Source organism: Entelurus aequoreus, linkage group LG21, assembly GCF_033978785.1.
Source record: "Entelurus aequoreus isolate RoL-2023_Sb linkage group LG21, RoL_Eaeq_v1.1, whole genome shotgun sequence".
Classification (NCBI taxonomy): domain Eukaryota; kingdom Metazoa; phylum Chordata; class Actinopteri; order Syngnathiformes; family Syngnathidae; genus Entelurus; species Entelurus aequoreus.
Window position 1 is genome coordinate 45,390,426 of NC_084751.1, and position 20,000 is coordinate 45,410,425.

General features: G+C 41.7%; 1 protein-coding gene across 1 annotated transcript in view; it reads right to left on the bottom strand.

The window, feature by feature from the left end:
- Positions 1 to 20,000, bottom strand: part of LOC133638779 (muscle, skeletal receptor tyrosine protein kinase-like) — an 83,986-nt gene that overhangs the window by 31,312 nt on the left and 32,674 nt on the right. The window contains exons 9-12 of the mRNA XM_062031719.1: positions 6,116 to 6,379; positions 3,399 to 3,592; positions 3,284 to 3,307; positions 1,759 to 1,847 (exon numbers count right to left, since the gene is read on the bottom strand). Of these exons, the coding sequence (XP_061887703.1) occupies positions 1,759 to 1,847; positions 3,284 to 3,307; positions 3,399 to 3,592; positions 6,116 to 6,379 (571 nt within the window). The remainder of the gene's footprint in view (positions 1 to 1,758; positions 1,848 to 3,283; positions 3,308 to 3,398; positions 3,593 to 6,115; positions 6,380 to 20,000) is intronic.

A 20,000-nucleotide genomic window follows, 5' to 3' on the forward strand; every position in this document is an offset into this window, starting at 1 on the left:
CTAGCCTTCTAACCCTAACCCTAACCCCTGGATGTTTAATAAAGTATTTCTGAATCCCTAACTCTAACCCTATCCTGTCTCCCTGTAATGTTTGTCTGCCCTTGAATGGGATTTTGCTGAAAATCTTAATTTCCCCCTCAGTGTTTAATAAAGTATTTCTGATTTCCTAACCCTAACCTCAAACCCAACCACAACCCCAACCACAACCCTAACCCTAACCCTAACCCCAACCCTAACCCTAACCCTAACCCTAACCCTAGCCCTAACCCTAACCCTAACCCTAACCCCAACCTTAACCCTAACCCTAACCCCAACCCCAACCCTGACCCTAACCCTAACCCTAACCCCAACCCTAACCCTAATGCTAAACCTAACCCTAACCCGCTAGACCTCTAACCCTAACCCTAACCCTAACTATAACCCCTCAGTGTTTAATAAAGTATTTCTGATTTCCTAACCCTAACCTCAAACCCAACCACAACCCCAACCACAACCCTAACCCTAACCCTAACCCTAACCCCAACCCTAACCCTAACCCTAACCCTAACCCTAACCCTAACCCTAACCCCAACCTTAACCCTAACCCTAACCCCAACCCCAACCCTGACCCTAACCCTAACCCTAACCCCAACCCTAACCCTAACGCTAAACCTAACCCTAACCCTCTAGACCTCTAACCCTAACCCTAACCCTAACTATAACCCCTCAGTGTTTAATAAAGTATTTCTGATTTCCTAACCCTAACCTCAAACCCAACCACAACCCCAACCACAACCCTAACCCTAACCCTAACCCTAACCCCAACCCTAACCCTAACCCTAACCCCAAACCTAACCCTAACGCTAAACCTAACCCCAACCCTAACCCTAACCCTAAATCCTTACCATAAACCTAACCCTAACCCTTACCCTACCCCAACCCTAACCCTAACCCTAACCCCTCCCCCAACCCTAACCCCAACCCCAACCCTAACCCTAACCTTAACCCAAACCCTAAATCCTTACCATAAACCCAACCCTAACCCTAACCCTCTAGACCTCTAACCCTAACCCTAACCCTAACTCTAACCCCTCAGTGTTTAATAAAGTATTTCTGATTCCTTAACCCTAAACCCAAACCTAACCCTGTTCTGTCTGCCTGCTCTTGAATTGGATTGTGCTGAAAATCTTAATTTCCCCTCTGTGTTTTATAAAGTATTTCTGATTCCCTAACCATAACCATAACCCCAAACCTAACCCTCTAACCATCTAACTCAAACCATAACCCTAACCCTAACCCAACCCTAACCCTAGCCCTGAATCTGATTCTGATTCATCATGCAACGCACGAAACGTCAGGACTTAAATCTTAAACTAAATGCAGAATTTGATTGGAAGCCAATGAAAACTGGATGAAACGGGGGTGATGTGGACTGTTCTGGTCTGGCATCTGCATTTTGTACCGTCTCAAGTCTCTCTAGCGTTGACTTGTTGAAAGGAGTGAAGAGACAATCGCAATAGTCAACACCAGATGAAATGAACGTGTGAATGATCATTTCCAGATCCAATTTGGACAGCAAACTTCTCACTTTAGAAATATTTCTGAGGTGATAAAAACGTGTTTTGGTCAGTTGACGACAGTCAAAGACTTGGACTGATCCAAGTCCAAGCCCCAGGTTTCTGTGTTTATGAGCGAGCGCTCTATTTGTGGCAGTCCAAATGTATCTGTGGTGGGCCGCCACAAATAGGTCAACGCATGAGAAACAGAGGCGGTACCGACCTGTTGGTTCCAGGGCTGACATGGTATCCCAGACCTGGTCACGTTCATGTTCCCCTGGTAAAAACGTCCTCTGTCGTTGTAGCATGTTGCTGTTGACAACAAGCAGAAAGGTTGTCAGATTAATGCTTCCATTTTTTGGGGGGGAATTGTGTTAAATCATAATTTCACATTGCAGCCTCTCCAGGAATTTGCCCCGCAACCTTGCATCTTTGCCTGCAACTTCCTCGCACCTTTGAGCCAATCCGTGTCATTTTGCGCCATCGAATTTGTCCAAGTCAACTTTCTAATCGAAACTTGTATTTGTTTCTTGTGTAGAGGAAGTAGGAAGAGTAAGGTGTAACAAAATATCAACTTTACACTACAATAACATTACCATTAGTGTTGTACGGTATACCGGTACTAGTATAGTATCGAATGAATAAAAAATGGTACTATACTCTGTTTGAAAAGTACCGGTTCGCCATATATTTTTTTTACAAGCATGGCGGTGCGTCGTCATGTCGTGACATTTCTGGTTTTACGAACAGAGGAGCATGTTTGGCAGCGCACACACACGGAGTACTTACAAGCAGACACATTGTGTAGACAGAAAAGGGGAGAACGGACGCATTTTGGCTTAAAAACTAAAAATAAAGGTGAAGTTATAACACTGAAACGCTATAATGAAGTAAATCAGTCTTTAAAACAGTCATTTGACAATGAGCGCTGAGTATGTTCATTTGTGCCATCTAGTGTCTACTTTTAAGTCTGTGGCGTATTGTTAGAATAATTATGTGTAACGTTATCACACGACTTTAGTATGCTTAAAGTCCGTTGCTATAGCTATTGTGCTCTAGTTAGATTTTTTTATCTGTGCAAAGTTGGCAATCCAAAACATAGCCAGCCGTCTCTACCAGTGTTTGTGTCCAGACTCGGCCTGCTGACTGCCCAGGCCGAACACCGCCGTGACGCAGACAGAGCAGAGACAAGGCGATAGCACCAGCGTCAACACATTTGCATTTTTGTATAATCATATATTGTGTCTAACTGGAGTTGTCGAGAGTACCCCCTTCCCTCAGCGACAGCTTCAGGGATGTAACAGGGACCTCCCAAATAAATAGAGGAGGCACACGGGGTTGACTTTTAGAGCCTAGTTTGGATCTGTAACTAGAATACAGCCCAAAACACGTGTCTCCTCACGAGCTAAATTGAACTCTGTCTCTGCATGATTCCTTGCTTCTTGTCTGATTAATAGATGTCATCAGTGTTTGAACCTGATACGTATAAAACGAGTAAAACATCAAAATAGTATTTGTTTTTTAATTGTCATCGAAATCATGTGCTTTTTAAGGTTAATGTTACATGGATCACACATAAAAAAACACTTAAAATCACAAGTTGATACAGTGTTCTTGTAAAAATGGCAAATTGCAGCATTTGCAGCAACTTATTGAAAAAGCTGCCGCAAATTTAGCCATTTTAGGCCGGAATAATCACAAGAAAAACCCAGCAAAATCCTGGAGGAACTGACAGTGCCAAGACTTACTCGTCACCAAATCTGTCCTGATATCTGAGATAGAGAGAAGATTACAATTGTTACGAACTGCGAGACGTACTTGTAAGTCTTCAACACATGCAGACGTGGTTTAGCGAGGACTTACCCACAAACGGGACACGAGTACAAGCATCAGGGTCCGAATGGAGACTGGGTAGAGTTTGACATTTGGGCAAGAACAAAGTGGGACTGTGGGAGTCTGGGACAGAACCAAATAGGCCTGGTTGGACAGACATGCTGCCCTCCAGTATCAACCACTCCTTGTGGCAATACAGCTCCTTCACCGCCAGGCAGTGCTCCCTGCAGGAAAAAATCCAATATTTTATCCATTTTCTACCGCTTGTCCCTTTCAGGTTCGCGGGCCAATATTTTATGCCTACGGGAATAAATACCCAATAGAAATGAAAGGGAAAGCTGGGTAACACTTGGCCCACTGACAAAGGTTAACCTATCGTTGCTATAACATAGCATATATCATCGGCAGTCACTCGTAGTCGAGTATGACTGTCCTCAGAATGGATGGATTCCCATTCGGGAGGACGCCTGCGCGTGACGTCTTTTAGCGTGGGGAGACTGAAGCGCCTGCAGCCACCACACGGTCCTTGGCAGAGAGGGGCCTTGATCCAGTGGCATGGATCCATGACGACTGGAGACCACCCTCTGTTGCAGCCTTCATCCGCCTTCAGTGCCGTTGTGACATGCAGTGTCATCCTCCGCCACTTCCACCGTTGAGGTCTTTGAAATGCTATTCAACCCATAGCTGGGACCCTGACAGGTACTACCACCCCGGGTCAGAGTGGACCTGGGAGCAATGATGACTGAGGGATAACTCCACCTTCCCCAAAACTCCAGAACTCCCGAACTGAAGCCTCATCACCGGATGCAGTTTTGAGTCATACCCAGGACTAATAGCATATATATAGCTATCCAACAAGACGTTTGATTCCGCCCATTTTCCAAGATGGCGCCAGTATGTGCTTTGGCCTGCCGTCTCTCGCTGTCAGCTCTGTTCGTTTTTGTGTTGTTTGCATCTATTTTCGTCTCTGTCAGCTCACTGCTTGTGTATGACCGCCAAACACTGTTGGATCTTTGCCCCTCTCCCACTGATATGATCAACTTCGACGTTGGCTTTTCGACGTCCCAGTCAGCTTTTTCACCTGGCCGGATTCCTGCCTTCCTTTCCCGCCTCCTGGCTCCTCTCCCCCCGGCGGAAGCGTCTCCGGCGCCGCGGTAAACGTGGTGGCCAGCTGGTGAAAGTTAGGACACTCCTGGCCCGGCTTCCCATGGCTTCCCGAAGGAGGAAGGGGGTGGTATCCGGTCTCCTCCTGCACCCACGCTCGCTGGATCCCATCGGTTCCTGGCTTGTTCCTATCGTTGGTTTGGAGGAAGAGGCTTGCCGCCGTCGCTCCTGCTGTCCCCGCCCCCGGAGGCACGGGGTGGATTCTGTGTCGGGCCCCACCCGGATTAGCTGCGGCCTTGGACATGCTGGACCCCGCCAGGTTCGGTCTTGTGAACGCAAGATCTTTGACAAACAAAACTTTTATCCTGAAGGATTTCTTCACTTCCCGCGGACTTGACTTCCTCTGTGTGACGGAAACATGGCTGAGAGCCGGTGAGTCCGCCCTCTCTTAATGAACTTCTGCCTCCGGAGTGTTCCTACTTTAATTCTCCGCGGTCGTCCGGTCGAAAAGGAGGAGGATTAGCAGTCGTTTTTAAAAATGACTTTAAATGCCGTCAGATCCGCCTGCCATCCTCCTTTTCAAGCTTGGAAGTGTACATGTTGGAACTGGGTCTTTCTGATGTCGTCCTGTGTGCCGTCGTCTATCGACCACCCAAGTACCACAAAGACTTCGTAAATCAATCAATCAATGTTTATTTATATGGCCCTAAATCACAAAAGTCTCAAAGGGCTGCACAAGCCACAACGACATCCTCGGCACAGAGCCCACACAAGGGACGTCGATGTGAATGACTATGAGAAACCTTGGGGAGGATCGCATATGTGGGTAACCCCCCCTCTAAGTACAGTACTTAGTGGATCCAACATAACAGTGAGAGTCCAGTCCATAGTGGGGCCAGCAGGAAACCATCCCGAGCGGAGACAGGTCAGTAGCGCAGAGACGTCCCCAACCGATGCAGAGACGAGCTGTCCACCCCAGGTCCCAACTCTGGACAGCCAGCACCTCATCCATGGTCACCGGAACCGGAATAACCCGGCGAGGGGGCAAAGGAGAAAAGAAAACGGCAGATCAACTGGTCTAAAAAAGGGGGGTCTATTTAAAGGCTAGTATACAAATGAGTTTTAAGATGGGACTTAAATGCTTCTTAAATGACTTTTCTGAATTTCTGGCTGAAATCCTGCCCAAATATGATCGTGTCCTTATTGTGGGTGATTTTTCATATTCACACCTGCTTTCCAGACGAGTCGCTTTCCAGGAGCTTCCTGAATGTAAGTGACTCATTTAACTTTGTACAGTCTGTGTGTGGTTCCACACATGAACGCGGGCATACACTCCATTTAGTGCTCTCGTCCGGTTTGTGTGTTTTTAATTCGGACATTTGCGACGCTGTGTTCTCTGATCATATGCCGATCCTGTTTGATATTCCCACTCAGTGTCCGGTTAAATTGTGCTCTCGCATGTTTAATTCTTCGTCTCCCGCTCTGTTCTCCTCAATTTGTTCGACTCTGCAGCCTCTGTATGTCCGAATACTGAAGAGTTGGTTTCTGGGTTCAACTCTATTTGTTTACAAACTCTGGACACGAAGCTTCATGATTTTGGTACTTTTTCTTTCATAGTGTACTATGCATGCCGTGTAGCTTACCTGCAAACAGGTTTGGGCGCAGGTCCCAACCCGGAGGGGTTACAGTCAGGGAAGGCGGTATGGCACAGGAGTGAACGCACCGCTGGGCCACACAGCAGACTGAGTCCTCCTAACTCTGTCCACCAGCTCTGAACCAGGTACTCTTGCATGTCTTCAGGGTCAGATGCAGAGGTGTTGAAGAAAACCAGGGAATCTTCACGTAAAACCGAGCGGCACACATCCCCGCGATAGGCACTGCAGAAGCCTGCAACACCCTTGTAGAGCCTGCCAGGGAACGGGAGGGAGAAACATATAAATATATACACTACCGTTCAAAAGTTTGGGGTCACATTGAAATGTCCTTCTTTTCAATGAAGATAACTTGAAACTAGTCTTAACTTGAAAGAAATACACTCTATACATTGCTAATGTGGTAAATGACTATTCTAGCTGCAAATGTCTGGTTTTTGGTGCAATATCTACATAGGTGTATAGAGGCCCATTTCCAGCAACTATCACTCCAGTGTTCTAATGGTACAATGTGTTTGCTCATTGGCTCAGAAGGCTAATTGATGATTAGAAAACCCTTGTGCAATCATGTTCACACATCTGAAAACACTTTAGCTCGTTACAGAAGCTACAAAACTGACCTTCCTTTGAGCAGATTGAGTTTCTGGAGCATCACATTTGTGGGGTCAATTAAACGCTTAAAATGGCCAGAAAAAGAGAACTTTCATCTGAAACTCGACAGTCTATTCTTGTTCTTACAAATGAAGGCTATTCCACATAATTGTTTGGGTGACCCCAAACTTTTGAACAGTAGTGTATAAAAGTCAATTATTGGGCAAATTAAGGCCCACGTCAAAAGAGAAAATAAGCAGATATTAACAGTAAATGAACAAGTGGATTAATAATACATTTTTCCAGTTTGTCCCTCATAATTTTGACAAAATAGGTGTATAAATGACACAATATGTTACTGCATACGTCAGCAGACTAATTAGGAGTCTTTGTTTGTTTACTTACTACTAAAAGACAAGTTGTCTAGTATGTTCACTATTTTATTTAAGGACTAAATTGCAATAATAAACATATGTTTCATGTACACTAAGATTTTTTGTTCAAATAAAACCAATAATGGCATTTTTTTTGGTCCCCCTTATTTAGAAAAGTACCGAAAAGTATCGAAATAATTTTTGGTACCAGTACCGGTACTAAAATATTGGTATCGGGACAACACTAGTCTTGAATAATACAAAGTATTTCAATGGTTGGAATCTGCACTTTTGCATGATATACTAGTTACCATGGTTTTCTAATTAGTTACTATGGTAATCTAATTAGTTACTATGGTAATCTAAGTCACAGCAGCTCAAACGAGGCACCAAACAGTGTGGGTGGGGAGCGTTTCCACAGAGTGTCAGCCTGAAATGTGAGTGTCAGTGACAGATGTGGAAGGAGATTTTTACTACAAAGTTCTAAAGCTTAGTGATATATCAGATGTATCAGATTGTAGGTGGGGTTTATTTGTTACCCTTCACGTTCATATTTTGCTGTGTTTGTTGCATTTTTGTTGTGTTTTGCGTGATTGTAAAATATGTGGATGGAGAAGGGGTGTGACGTTCATATGTTGTCAATATTCAGTGTTTTATCCTTCATAGTTAATATTGTAAATCCCACATTCTTTATTTTCAGGTACATTCTGGGTGTCGCATTCAGTAAAAATGTTTTAAATTCCACTCCGTTTTTTTAGCATTCAATCAGACATCATTGGGAGGTTTTGTATTATCAATCAATCAATCAATCAATGTTTATTTATATAGCCCTAAATCACAAGTGTCTCAAAGGGCTGCACAAACCACAACGACATCCTCGGTTCAGAGCCCACATAAGGGCAAGGAAAAACTCACAACCCCAATGGGACGTCGATGTGAATGACTATGAGAAACCTTGGAGAGGACCGCAGATGTGGGTGACCCCCCCCACCCCCTCTAGGGGAGACCAGATGCAATGGACGTCGAGTGGGACTAGTATAATATTGATAAAGTCCAGTCCATAGTGGATCTAACATAATAGTGAGAGTCCAGTCCATAGTGGATCTAACATAATAGTGTGAGAGTCCAGTCCATAGTGGATCTAACATAATAGTGAGAGTCCAGTCCATAGTGGATCTAACATAATAGTGTGAGAGTCCAGTCCATAGTGGATCTAACATAATAGTGAGAGTCCAGTCCATAGTGGATCTAACATAATAGTGTGAGTCCAGTCCATAGTGGATCTAACATAATAGTGTGAGAATCCAGTCCATAGTGGATCCAACATAATAGTGAGAGTCCAGTCCATAGTGGATCTAACATAATAGTGAGAGTCCAGTCCATAGTGGATCTAACATAATAGTGTGAGAATCCAGTCCATAGTGGATCTAACATAATAGTGAGAGTCCAATCCATAGTGGATCTAACATAATAGTGAGAGTCCAATCCATAGTGGATCTAACATAATAGTGTGAGAGTCCATTCCGTAGTGGATCTAACATAATAGTGAGAGTCCAGTCCATAGTGGATCTAACATAATAGTGAGAGTCCAATCCATAGTGGATCTAACATAATAGTGAGAGTCCAATCCATAGTGGATCTAACATAATAGTGAGAGTCCAGTCCATAGTGGATCTAACATAATAGTGAGAGTCCAATCCATAGTGGATCTAACATAATAGTGAGAGTCCAATCCATAGTGGATCTAACATAATAGTGAGAGTCCAGTCCATAGTGGATCTAACATAATAGTGAGAGTCCAGTCCATAGTGGATCCAACATAATAGTGTGAGAGTCCATTCCGTAGTGGATCTAACATAATAGTGAGAGTCCAGTCCATAGTGGATCTAACATAACAGTGAGAGTCCAGTGCATAGTGGATCTAACATAATAGTGAGAGTCCAGTCCATAGTGGATCTAACATAATAGTGAGAGTCCAGTCCATAGTGGATCTAACATAATAGTGAGAGTCCAGTGCATAGTGGATCTAACATAATAGTGAGAGTCCAGTCAATAGTGGATCTAACATCATAGTGAGAGTCCAGTCCATAGTGGATCTAACATAATAGTGTGAGTCCAGTCCATAGTGGATCTAACATAATAGTGAGGGTCCAGTCCATAGTGGATCTAACATAATAGTGTGAGAGTCCATTCCATAATGGATCTAACATAACAGTGAGAGTCCAGTCCATAGTGGATCTAACATAATAGTGTGAGAGTCCAGTCCATAGTGGATCTAACATAATAGTGTGAGAGTCCATTCCATAGTGGATCTAACATAATAGTGTGAGAGTCCATTCCATAGTGGATCTAACATAATAGTGAGAGTCCAGTCCATGGTGGATCTAACATAATAGTGTGAGACTCCAGTCCATAGTGGATCTAACATAATAGTGTGAGAGTCCAGTCCATAGTGCATCTAACATAATAGTGTGAGGGTCCAGTCCATAGTGGATCTAACATAATAGTGTGAGAGTCCATTCCATAGTGGATCTAACATAATAGTGTGAGAGTCCATTCCATAGTGGATCTAACATAATAGTGAGAGTCCAGTCCATGGTGGATCTAACATAATAGTGTGAGACTCCAGTCCATAGTGGATCTAACATAATAGTGTGAGAGTCCAGTCCATAGTGGATCTAACATAATAGTGTGAGAGTCCATTCCATAGTGGATCTAACATAATAGTGAGAGTCCAGTCCATAGTGGATCTAACATAATAGTGTGAGAGTCCAGTCCATAGTTGATCTAACATAATAGTGTGAGAGTCCAGTCCATAGTAGATCTAACATAATAGTGAGAGTCCAGTCCATAGTGGATCGAACATAATAGTGATAGTCCAGTCCATAGTGGATCTAACATAATAGTGAGAGTCCAGTCCATAGTGGGGCCAGCAGGAGACCATCCCGAGCGGAGAAAGGTCAGCAGCACAGAGCTGTCCCCAACCGATGCACAGGCGAGCGGTCCACCCCGGGTCCCGACTCATGACAGCCAGCACTTAGTAATTAGTACTTAATTAGTGTTCCTAAAAATAGATCTACCGGCCCCAAGACACATTTTTTAATCTAAATTTGGCCCCAGAGTCAAAATACAATTCAATATAAGACTTATATGTGGCTTTTCATTTTTTGCGGCTCCAGACAGATTTGTTTATTGTATTTTTGGTCCAATGTGGCTCTTTCAACGTTTTTGGTTGCCGACCCCTGGCTTAGTGATATATCACATATATCAGATTGTAGGTGGGTTTGTTGCATTTTTGTTGTGTTTTGCTGGATTGTAAAATATGTGGATGGAGAGGGGGTGTGACGTTCACATGTTGTCAATATTCAGTGTTTTATCCTTCATAGTTAATATTGTAAATCCCACATTCTTTATTGACATGTACTTTCTGGGTGTCTCATTCAGTAAAAAAATGTGAAATTCCATTCCGTTTTTTAGCATTCAATCAGACATTATTGTGAGGTTTTGTATTAGTGTTCCTAAAAATAGATATACCGGCCCCTAGACACATTTTTTTCTCTAAATTTGTCCCCCGAGTCAAAATAATTGCCCTGGCCTGAGATAGCACGACGTTTTTGAACAGAAACAGAGTCAAATCACAGGAAAACATGGCAGATTCTGTGTCACCACGACTATGATTTCCACCCATTTCCCATCTGATGATGTCCCGCCTGGCAGTTTCCTCTCATCTTGTAAGTACAGAGACTCTTACAGAGTCCAGATGTTACCTCCTGGGGAGACTGCACTGCTGGCATTAAATCAAAACGTCCATGTAAAAGTAAAACATGTAAATCTCCCAAATCCCACCATGACCGTTGTCTCTCTAACGTAATTCTCCTGATGCTTTGTGTCTGCACCCAGAGTCCAGATGTGGCCAGCAGACCATCCAACCTGGACTTCTCCTACATCCTCCTGAGTCTCCTTACCGTGACCACCATCTTTGTTCTTTCTCCACTTCAAAAACCCCCAGACAGCAGCTGTGTGAGACAGGTTTGCCAAGAGACACGCTGCACTTGTGTGAAGTATTATATTCATGCATGCGACTATCGAAGGGAGAGCTGCATCAGAAAATAATCACAGAGCTTTGATTTTCTCCCACATTTTCCACAGCTTGTCTTGCACGGTCCTCATGTGGTCACTGTGGCCATGTTGAGGTTTAACAGTTCACAATCAACTGGCACCATGTGGTCGTCTGCGGTGACGGACATACATTCACAGTGGATTCGGATTCTCAACTGACATCTTTGGAATGAGTAAAAACTCATCAGAACTCCGGCTTATTAGTGATTCCCAGAGCCCAAAAAAAGTCTGCAGGCTATAGAGCGTTTTCTGTTCGGGCTCCGGTACTCTGGAATGTTCTACCGGTAACAGTTAGAGATGCTACCTCAGTAGAAGCATTTAAGTCCCATCTTAAAACTCATGTGTATACTCTAGCCTTTAAAAAGACCCCCTTTTTAGACCAGTTGATCTGCCGTTTCTTTTCTGCTCTGCCCCCCTCTCCTTCGTGGAGGGGGGTGGGGGGGCACAGGTTCGGTGGCCATGGATGAAGCGCTGGCTGTCCAAAGTCGGGACCCGGGGTGGACCACTCATCTGTGCATCAGTTTGGGATATCTCTGCACTGCTGACCTGTCTCCACTCAAGATGATCTCCTGCTGGTCCACTATGGACTGGACTCTCACTATTATGTTGGATCCACTATGGACTGGACTCTCACTATTATGTTAGATCCACTATGGACTGGACTCTCACTATTATGTTGGATCCACTATGGACTGGACTCTCACTATTATGTTAGATCCACTATGGACTGGACTCTCACTATTATGTTAGATCCACTATGGACTGGACTCTCTCACTATTATGTTAGATCCACTATGGACTGGACTCTCACTATTATGTTAGATCCACTATGGACTGGAATCTCACACTATTATGTTAGATCCACTATGGACTGGACTCTCTCACTATTATGTTAAATCCACTATGGACTGGACTCTCACACTATTATGTTAGATCCACTATGGACTGGACTCTCACTATTATGTTAGGTCCACTATGGACTAGACTCTCACAACATTATGCTAGATCCACTATGGACTGGACTCTCACACTATTATGTTAGATCCACTTTGGACTGGACTCTCACTATTATGTTAGATCCACTATGGACTGGACTCTCACTATTATGTTAGATCCACTATGGACTGGACTCTCACTATTATGTTAGATCCACTATGGACTGCACTCTCACATTATTATGTTAGATCCACTATGGACTGGACTCTCACTATTATGTTAGATCCACTATGGACTGGACTCTCACACTATTATGTTAGATCCACTATGGACTGGACTCTCACACTATTATATTAGATCCACTATGGACTGGACTCTCACACTATTATGTTAGATCCACTATGGACTGGACTCTCACTATTATGTTAGATCCACTATGGACTGGACTCTCACACTATTATGTTAGATCCACTATGGACTGGACTGTCACTATTATGTTAGATCCACTATGGACTGGACTCTCACACTATTATATTAGATCCACTATGGACTGGACTCTCACACTATTATGCTAGATCCACTATGGACTGGACTCTCACACTATTATATTAGATCCACTATGGACTGGACTCTCACTATTATGTTAGATCCACTATGGACTGGACTCTCACACTATTATATTAGATCCACTATGGACTGGACTCTCACACTATTATGTTAGATCCACTATGGACTGGACTCTCACTATTATGTTAGATCCACTATGGACTGGACTCTCACACTATTATATTAGATCCACTATGGACTGGACTCTCACACTATTATATTAGATCCACTATGGACTGGACTTTCACTATTATGTTAGATCCACTATGGACTGGACTCTCACTATTATGTTAGATCCACTATGGACTGGACTCTCACTATTATGTTGGATCCACTATGGACTGGACTCTCACTATTATGTTAGATCCACTATGGACTGGACTCTCACTATTATGTTAGATCCACTATGGACTGGACTCTCACTATTATGTTAGATCCACTATGGACTGGAATCTCACACTATTATGTTAGATCCACTATGGACTGGTCTCTCACTATTATGTTAGATCCACTATGGACTGGACTCTCACAATATTATGTTAGATCCACTATGGACTGGACTCTCACACTATTATGTTAGATCCACTATGGACTGGACTCTCACAATATTATGTTAGATCCACTATGGACTGGACTCTCACAATAATATGTTAGATCCACTATGGACTGGACTCTCACACTATTATGTTAGATCCACTATGGACTGGACTCTCACACTATTATGTTAGATCCACTATGGACTGGACTCTCACACTATTATGTTAGATCCACTATGGACTGGACTCTCACACTATTATGTTAGATCCACTATGGACTGGACTCTCACTATTATGTTAGATCCACTATGGACTGAACTCTCACACTATTATGTTAGATCCACTATGGACTGGACTCTCACACTATTATGTTAGATCCACTATGGACTGGACTCTCACTCTATTATGTTAGATCCACTATGGACTGGACTCTCACAATATTATGTTAGATCCACTATGGACTGGACTCTCACAATAATATGTTAGATCCACTATGGACTGGACTCTCACAATAATATGTTAGATCCACTATGGACTGGACTCTCACACTATTATGTTAGATCCACTATGGACTGGACTCTCACACTATTATGTTAGATCCACTATGGACTGGACTCTCACTCTATTATGTTAGATCCACTATGGACTGGACTCTCACAATATTATGTTAGATCCACTATGGACTGGACTCTCACACTATTATGTTAGATCCACTATGGACTGGACTCTCACTCTATTATGTTAGATCCACTATGGACTGGACTCTCACAATAATATGTTAGATCCACTATGGACTGGACTCTCACAATAATATGTTAGATCCACTATGGACTGGACTCTCACACTATTATGTTAGATCCACTATGGACTGGACTCTCACTATTATGTCAGATCCACTATGGACTGGACTCTCACACTATTATGTTAGATCCACTATGGACTGGACTCTCACACTATTATGTTAGATCCACTATGGACTGGACTCTCACTATTATGTTAGATCCACTATGGACTGGACTCTCACTATTATGTTAGATCCACTATGGACTGGACTCTCACACTATTATGTTAGATCCACTATGGACTGGACTCTCACACTATTATGTTAGATCCACTATGGACTGGACTCTCACACTATTATGTTAGATCCACTATGGACTGGACTCTCACTATTATGTTAGATCCACTATGGACTGAACTCTCACACTATTATGTTAGATCCACTATGGACTGGACTCTCACACTATTATGTTAGATCCACTATGGACTGGACTCTCACTCTATTATGTTAGATCCACTATGGACTGGACTCTCACAATATTATGTTAGATCCACTATGGACTGGACTCTCACAATAATATGTTAGATCCACTATGGACTGGACTCTCACAATAATATGTTAGATCCACTATGGACTGGACTCTCACACTATTATGTTAGATCCACTATGGACTGGACTCTCACACTATTATGTTAGATCCACTATGGACTGGACTCTCACTCTATTATGTTAGATCCACTATGGACTGGACTCTCACAATATTATGTTAGATCCACTATGGACTGGACTCTCACACTATTATGTTAGATCCACTATGGACTGGACTCTCACTCTATTATGTTAGATCCACTATGGACTGGACTCTCACAATATTATGTTAGATCCACTATGGACTGGACTCTCACAATAATATGTTAGATCCACTATGGACTGGACTCTCACAATAATATGTTAGATCCACTATGGACTGGACTCTCACACTATTATGTTAGATCCACTATGGACTGGACTCTCACTATTATGTCAGATCCACTATGGACTGGACTCTCACACTATTATGTTAGATCCACTATGGACTGGACTCTCACACTATTATGTTAGATCCACTATGGACTGGACTCTCACTATTATGTTAGATCCACTATGGACTGGACTCTCACTATTATGTTAGATCCACTATGGACTGGACTCTCACTATTATGTTAGATCCACTATGGACTGGACTCTCACACTATTATATTAGATCCACTATGGACTGGACTCTCACACTATTATGTTAGATCCACTATGGACTGGACTCTCACACTATTATGTTAGATCCACTATGGACTGGACTCTCACTATTATGTTAGATCCACTATGGACTGGACTCTCACACTATTATATTAGATCCACTATGGACTGGACTCTCACACTATTATATTAGATCCACTATGGACTGGACTCTCACTATTATGTTAGATCCACTCGACGTCCATTGCACCGGTCGCCCAAGGTTTCTCATTGTTATCCCATTGGGTTGAGTTTTTCCTTGCCCTGATGTGGGATCTGAGCCGAAGATGTCGTTGTGGCTTGTGCAGCCCTTTGAGACACTTTTTATTTAGGGCTATATAAGTAAACATTGATTGATTGATAAAAGCAAATGGTGAAATTATATAACGCATTGATTCTAGTCGACCTCGGATTAACGGAAGAAGATGGATGGATGGATGGATGGCATCGATTCTATATGAAAATTGCATTAAGATAAGGAAATATATTATATTGAAAGACTTGGCTAGCAAGTCAACAGCCACAGATTTAGGCGTCAGATTTAAAAAGACCAAACAGGACAAAACCAGGAGCTGAGGGTTGAGTTGCCACCTAGCAATAAAATACATCAACAATATGATGTGCCTGAGTAGCTGGACAGGACAAAATAAAAAATAAATCAATAATATTAAGAAGAATATCATTTAAAAGGGATTGGAAGAAGTGAGCTAAGAAGATGAGTGCTAAAGTACAGACACGAGGTGTGGATGCATGCGCACGAAAAGAGGAATTATAATAAGAGGAACAAATATACCACACACTGGGAAAAAGTATACAAAAGTCCAAAACAGTCACGAGGGCGTGACGTACTCTGCCTTCATGTTTGCACCACTGCACTAAACCACTAGAACCACAATGAGAGACAGAAGAAAAACACAACATGAGACAAAATCAAAGAAAACAGCAACATTAAGACGCATTTGACATGTACACTATATTTGTTGTTGTTATAGTCCTTGTGGCTTGTGCAGCCCATTGAGACACTCGGGATTTAGGGCTATATAAGTAAACATTGATTGATTGATTAAAGGCCTACTGAAATGATTTTTTAAAATTTAAACGGGGATAGCAGATCCATTTTATGTGTCATACTTGATCATTTCGCGATATTGCCATATTTTTGCTGAAAGGATTTAGTAGAGAAAATCGACGATAAAGTTCGCAACTTTTGCTCGCTGATAAAAAAAAAGCCTTGCCCGTAGCGGAAGTAGCGTGACGTCACAGGATCTAGTATTCCTCACAATTCCCCGTTGTTTACAATGGAGTGAGAGAGATTCGGACCGAGAAAGTGACAATTACCCCATTAATTTGAGCGAGGATGAAAGATTCGTGGATGAGGAACGTTAGAGTGCAGTTCAAGACATATCTTTTTTCGCTCTGACCGTAACTTAGGTACAAGCTGGCTCATTGGATTCCACACTCTCTCCTTTTTCTATTGTGGATCACGGATTTGTATTTTAAACCACCTGGGATACTATATCCTCTTGAAAATGAGAGTGAAATGGACATTCAGTGCCTTTTATCTCCTCGACAATACATCGGCGAAATGCTTTAGCTACGAGCTAACGTGATAGCATCGTGCTTTAACTGCATATAGAAACAAAAAAAATAAACCCCTGACTGGAAGTTTAGATAGAAAATCAACAATACTATTAAACCGTGGACATGTAAATACACGGTTGATGCTTTCCAGGCTGGCGAAGGTTAACAATGCTGTGCTAACGACGCCATTGAAGCTAACTTAGCAACTTAGCAACGGGACCTCACAGAGCTATGCTAAAAACATTAGCTCTCCACCTACGCCAGCCAGCCCTCATCTACTCATCAACACCCGTGCTCACCTGCGTTCCAGCGATCGGCAGAAGGACGAAGGACTTCACCCGATGCGTTTGGCGGCCCGGAGACGTAGGAAGTCAAGGTGAGGTCGGCGGCTAGCGCGGCTAGCGCTCCAACAAAGTCCTCCTGGTTGTGTTGCTGTAGTCCGCTGCTAATACACCGATCCCACCTACAACTGTCTTCTTTGCAGCCTTCATTGTTCATTAAACAAATTGCAAAAGATGTCCAGAATACTGAGGAATTATGAAATGAAAACAGAGCTTTTTGTATAGGATTCTACGGGGTACCATAACTTCCGTTACTCTGACTTCATCACGCGCATACGTCATCATGCCGCGACGTTTCAGCCGGATATTTCCCGGGAAGTTTTAAATGTCACTTTATAAGTTAACCCGGCCGTATTGGCATGTGTTGCAATGTTAAGATTTCATCATTGATATACAAACTATCAGACTGGGTGGTCGCTAGTAGTGGCTTTCAGTAGGCCTTTAAGAGTTAGTGAAAGTTTGCTTGACGGTAGGCATGGTGTTCCTGGGATTAAAGGCCTCACCATTTCTCCTCCAAACATATTGCTGGGTATTCTGGCCAAACAGCTCCATTTTTGTTTCATCTGACCACAGAACTTTACTCCAGAACAGATCTGGGGAAATTAAGGCCCGGGGGCCCCTTAAACTTTTCAATCCGGCCCGCCGGACATTCCCAAATATTTTTTTTATATCTTTAAAATGTAAAGTGTAGCTGCCATTATGATGTGCACTCATGTTTTCTAATGACCGTAAGTCTAGAACTATACTAAGTATTTCTATGGTTGGAATCTGCACTTTTGCATGATATTTTAGTGACTAGTGTTGTCCTGATAACAATATTATTTCGATACTTTTCGGTACTTTCCTAAAAAAAAGGGGACCAGAAAAAATTGCATTACTGGCTTTATTTTAACAAAAAACCTTAGGGTGCTGCGGACTTTTCAGAGGCGGTATGGTACCGAATGTGATTCATTAGTATCGCGGTACTATACTAATACCCGTATACCATACAACCCTACTAGTTACTATGGTAATCTATGTCACAGCAGGTCAGACGAGGCCCCAAGCAGTGTGGGTGTGGCTTGATTGTAAAATATGTCGATTGAGAGGGGGTGTGACGTTCATATGTTGTCAATATTCAGGGTTTTATCGTTCATAGAAAAAAATAAAATTCCATTCCGTTTTTAAGGCGGTCTGTCATAACATTTTTAGCATTCAATCAGGCTTCATTGTGAGGTTTTGTAATAGTTTTCCTAAAAAATTGATATACCGGCCCCCAGACACATTTTTTTTCTCTAAATTTGGCCCCCGAGTCAAAATAATTGCCCAGGCCTGCTCCAGAAGGTCGTATCTTTGTCCAGGTGATGTCTTATTGCAGGTAAACTTGCCAAGGGACATGTAAGCAAATATTAACATTGCTGTATGTATACTTTTGACCCAGCAGATTTGCTCACATTTTCAGTAGATCAGGGGTGTCCAAAGTGCGGCCCGGGGGCCATTTGCGGCCCACAGCTAATTGTTTACCGGCCCGCCAAAAATTCTGCAAAAATTTAAAAATTGATAATATTGCAAAAATTTAAAAAAACATTTAAAAAAAGTGGAATGAGGTGAAATCTAACAAGAAAAAGTTGCAATGTTGACACAAAGCTGTCATGCAGGCTGTTTTTTTTTTCTTTTGTCTTTATTTTTCTTTTGTTTGCCATTGCTAAAAAAAAAAAAAACACACTAAAAATCTATGTTGTAATGAATTATTACTTTAAAAATATCACTTTAAAATATTGCATATATTGTGTGGTTGCCATAAAAAAACATCAAAATTTTATTTGACAAAAGAGCATAAAACAAACAAAATAAGAGTTCAAACGTAAAATGGACAGATATATCTGAAGTTGATCTCGTAATTTAAGTGTTAAAAGTAAAAAAAAAACTAATAAAAATGTATCACTTTATGAGTGGGGTACCTTTTGGATCCCAAATATACTTAGTATGATTTTATTTAACTTTTCACTGTGATTACTCAAAAATATTTAAGAATTAAAATCAATGGTGTCCTGCATTATTGATTTTTTAGGGCTCTAATTACTAAATACTGCATATTTCAGTTTTACTATAAAAAACAAAGTTGTCTTTGACAGAAAACCTTTTTTTTTTTTTTACTTTATATCAACCTCAAGTTCATATAGAGATTTACTGTAAACGTTAAATAAAAAATAATAATAATAATTTGACTTATTTTTAACAGTTTAATGACTAACCTAAAGGTTAAAAAAAAAAAAAAAAATCCATATATTTTGTTAAGGTTTGAAAATGAAAGATAGGGGGCGTGGTTGGGGCGTGGCTAAGGGCGTGGTTAAGAAGAGAGTATATATATATTTCATATATATATATATATATATCATATATATATATATATATGAAATACTTGACTTTCAGTGAATTCTAGCTATATATATATATATATATATATATATATATATATATATATATATATATATATATATATATATATATATATATATATATATATATATATTTTTTTTTTATTTTTTTTTTAAATTTTATTATACATATAAATAAAATACTTGAATTTCAGTGTTCTGCAGGCTATCCAGTAGATGGAAGTATTGTCCTGTTCAAGAGTGCCACAACATTGCTGTTTACTGCAGACAAACTGCTTTACGGTAGACTAAACGTGACTGCTGTTGTTGTGTGTTGGTACCGCGCTGGGAGGACGTTAATGAAACTGCCTAACAATAAACC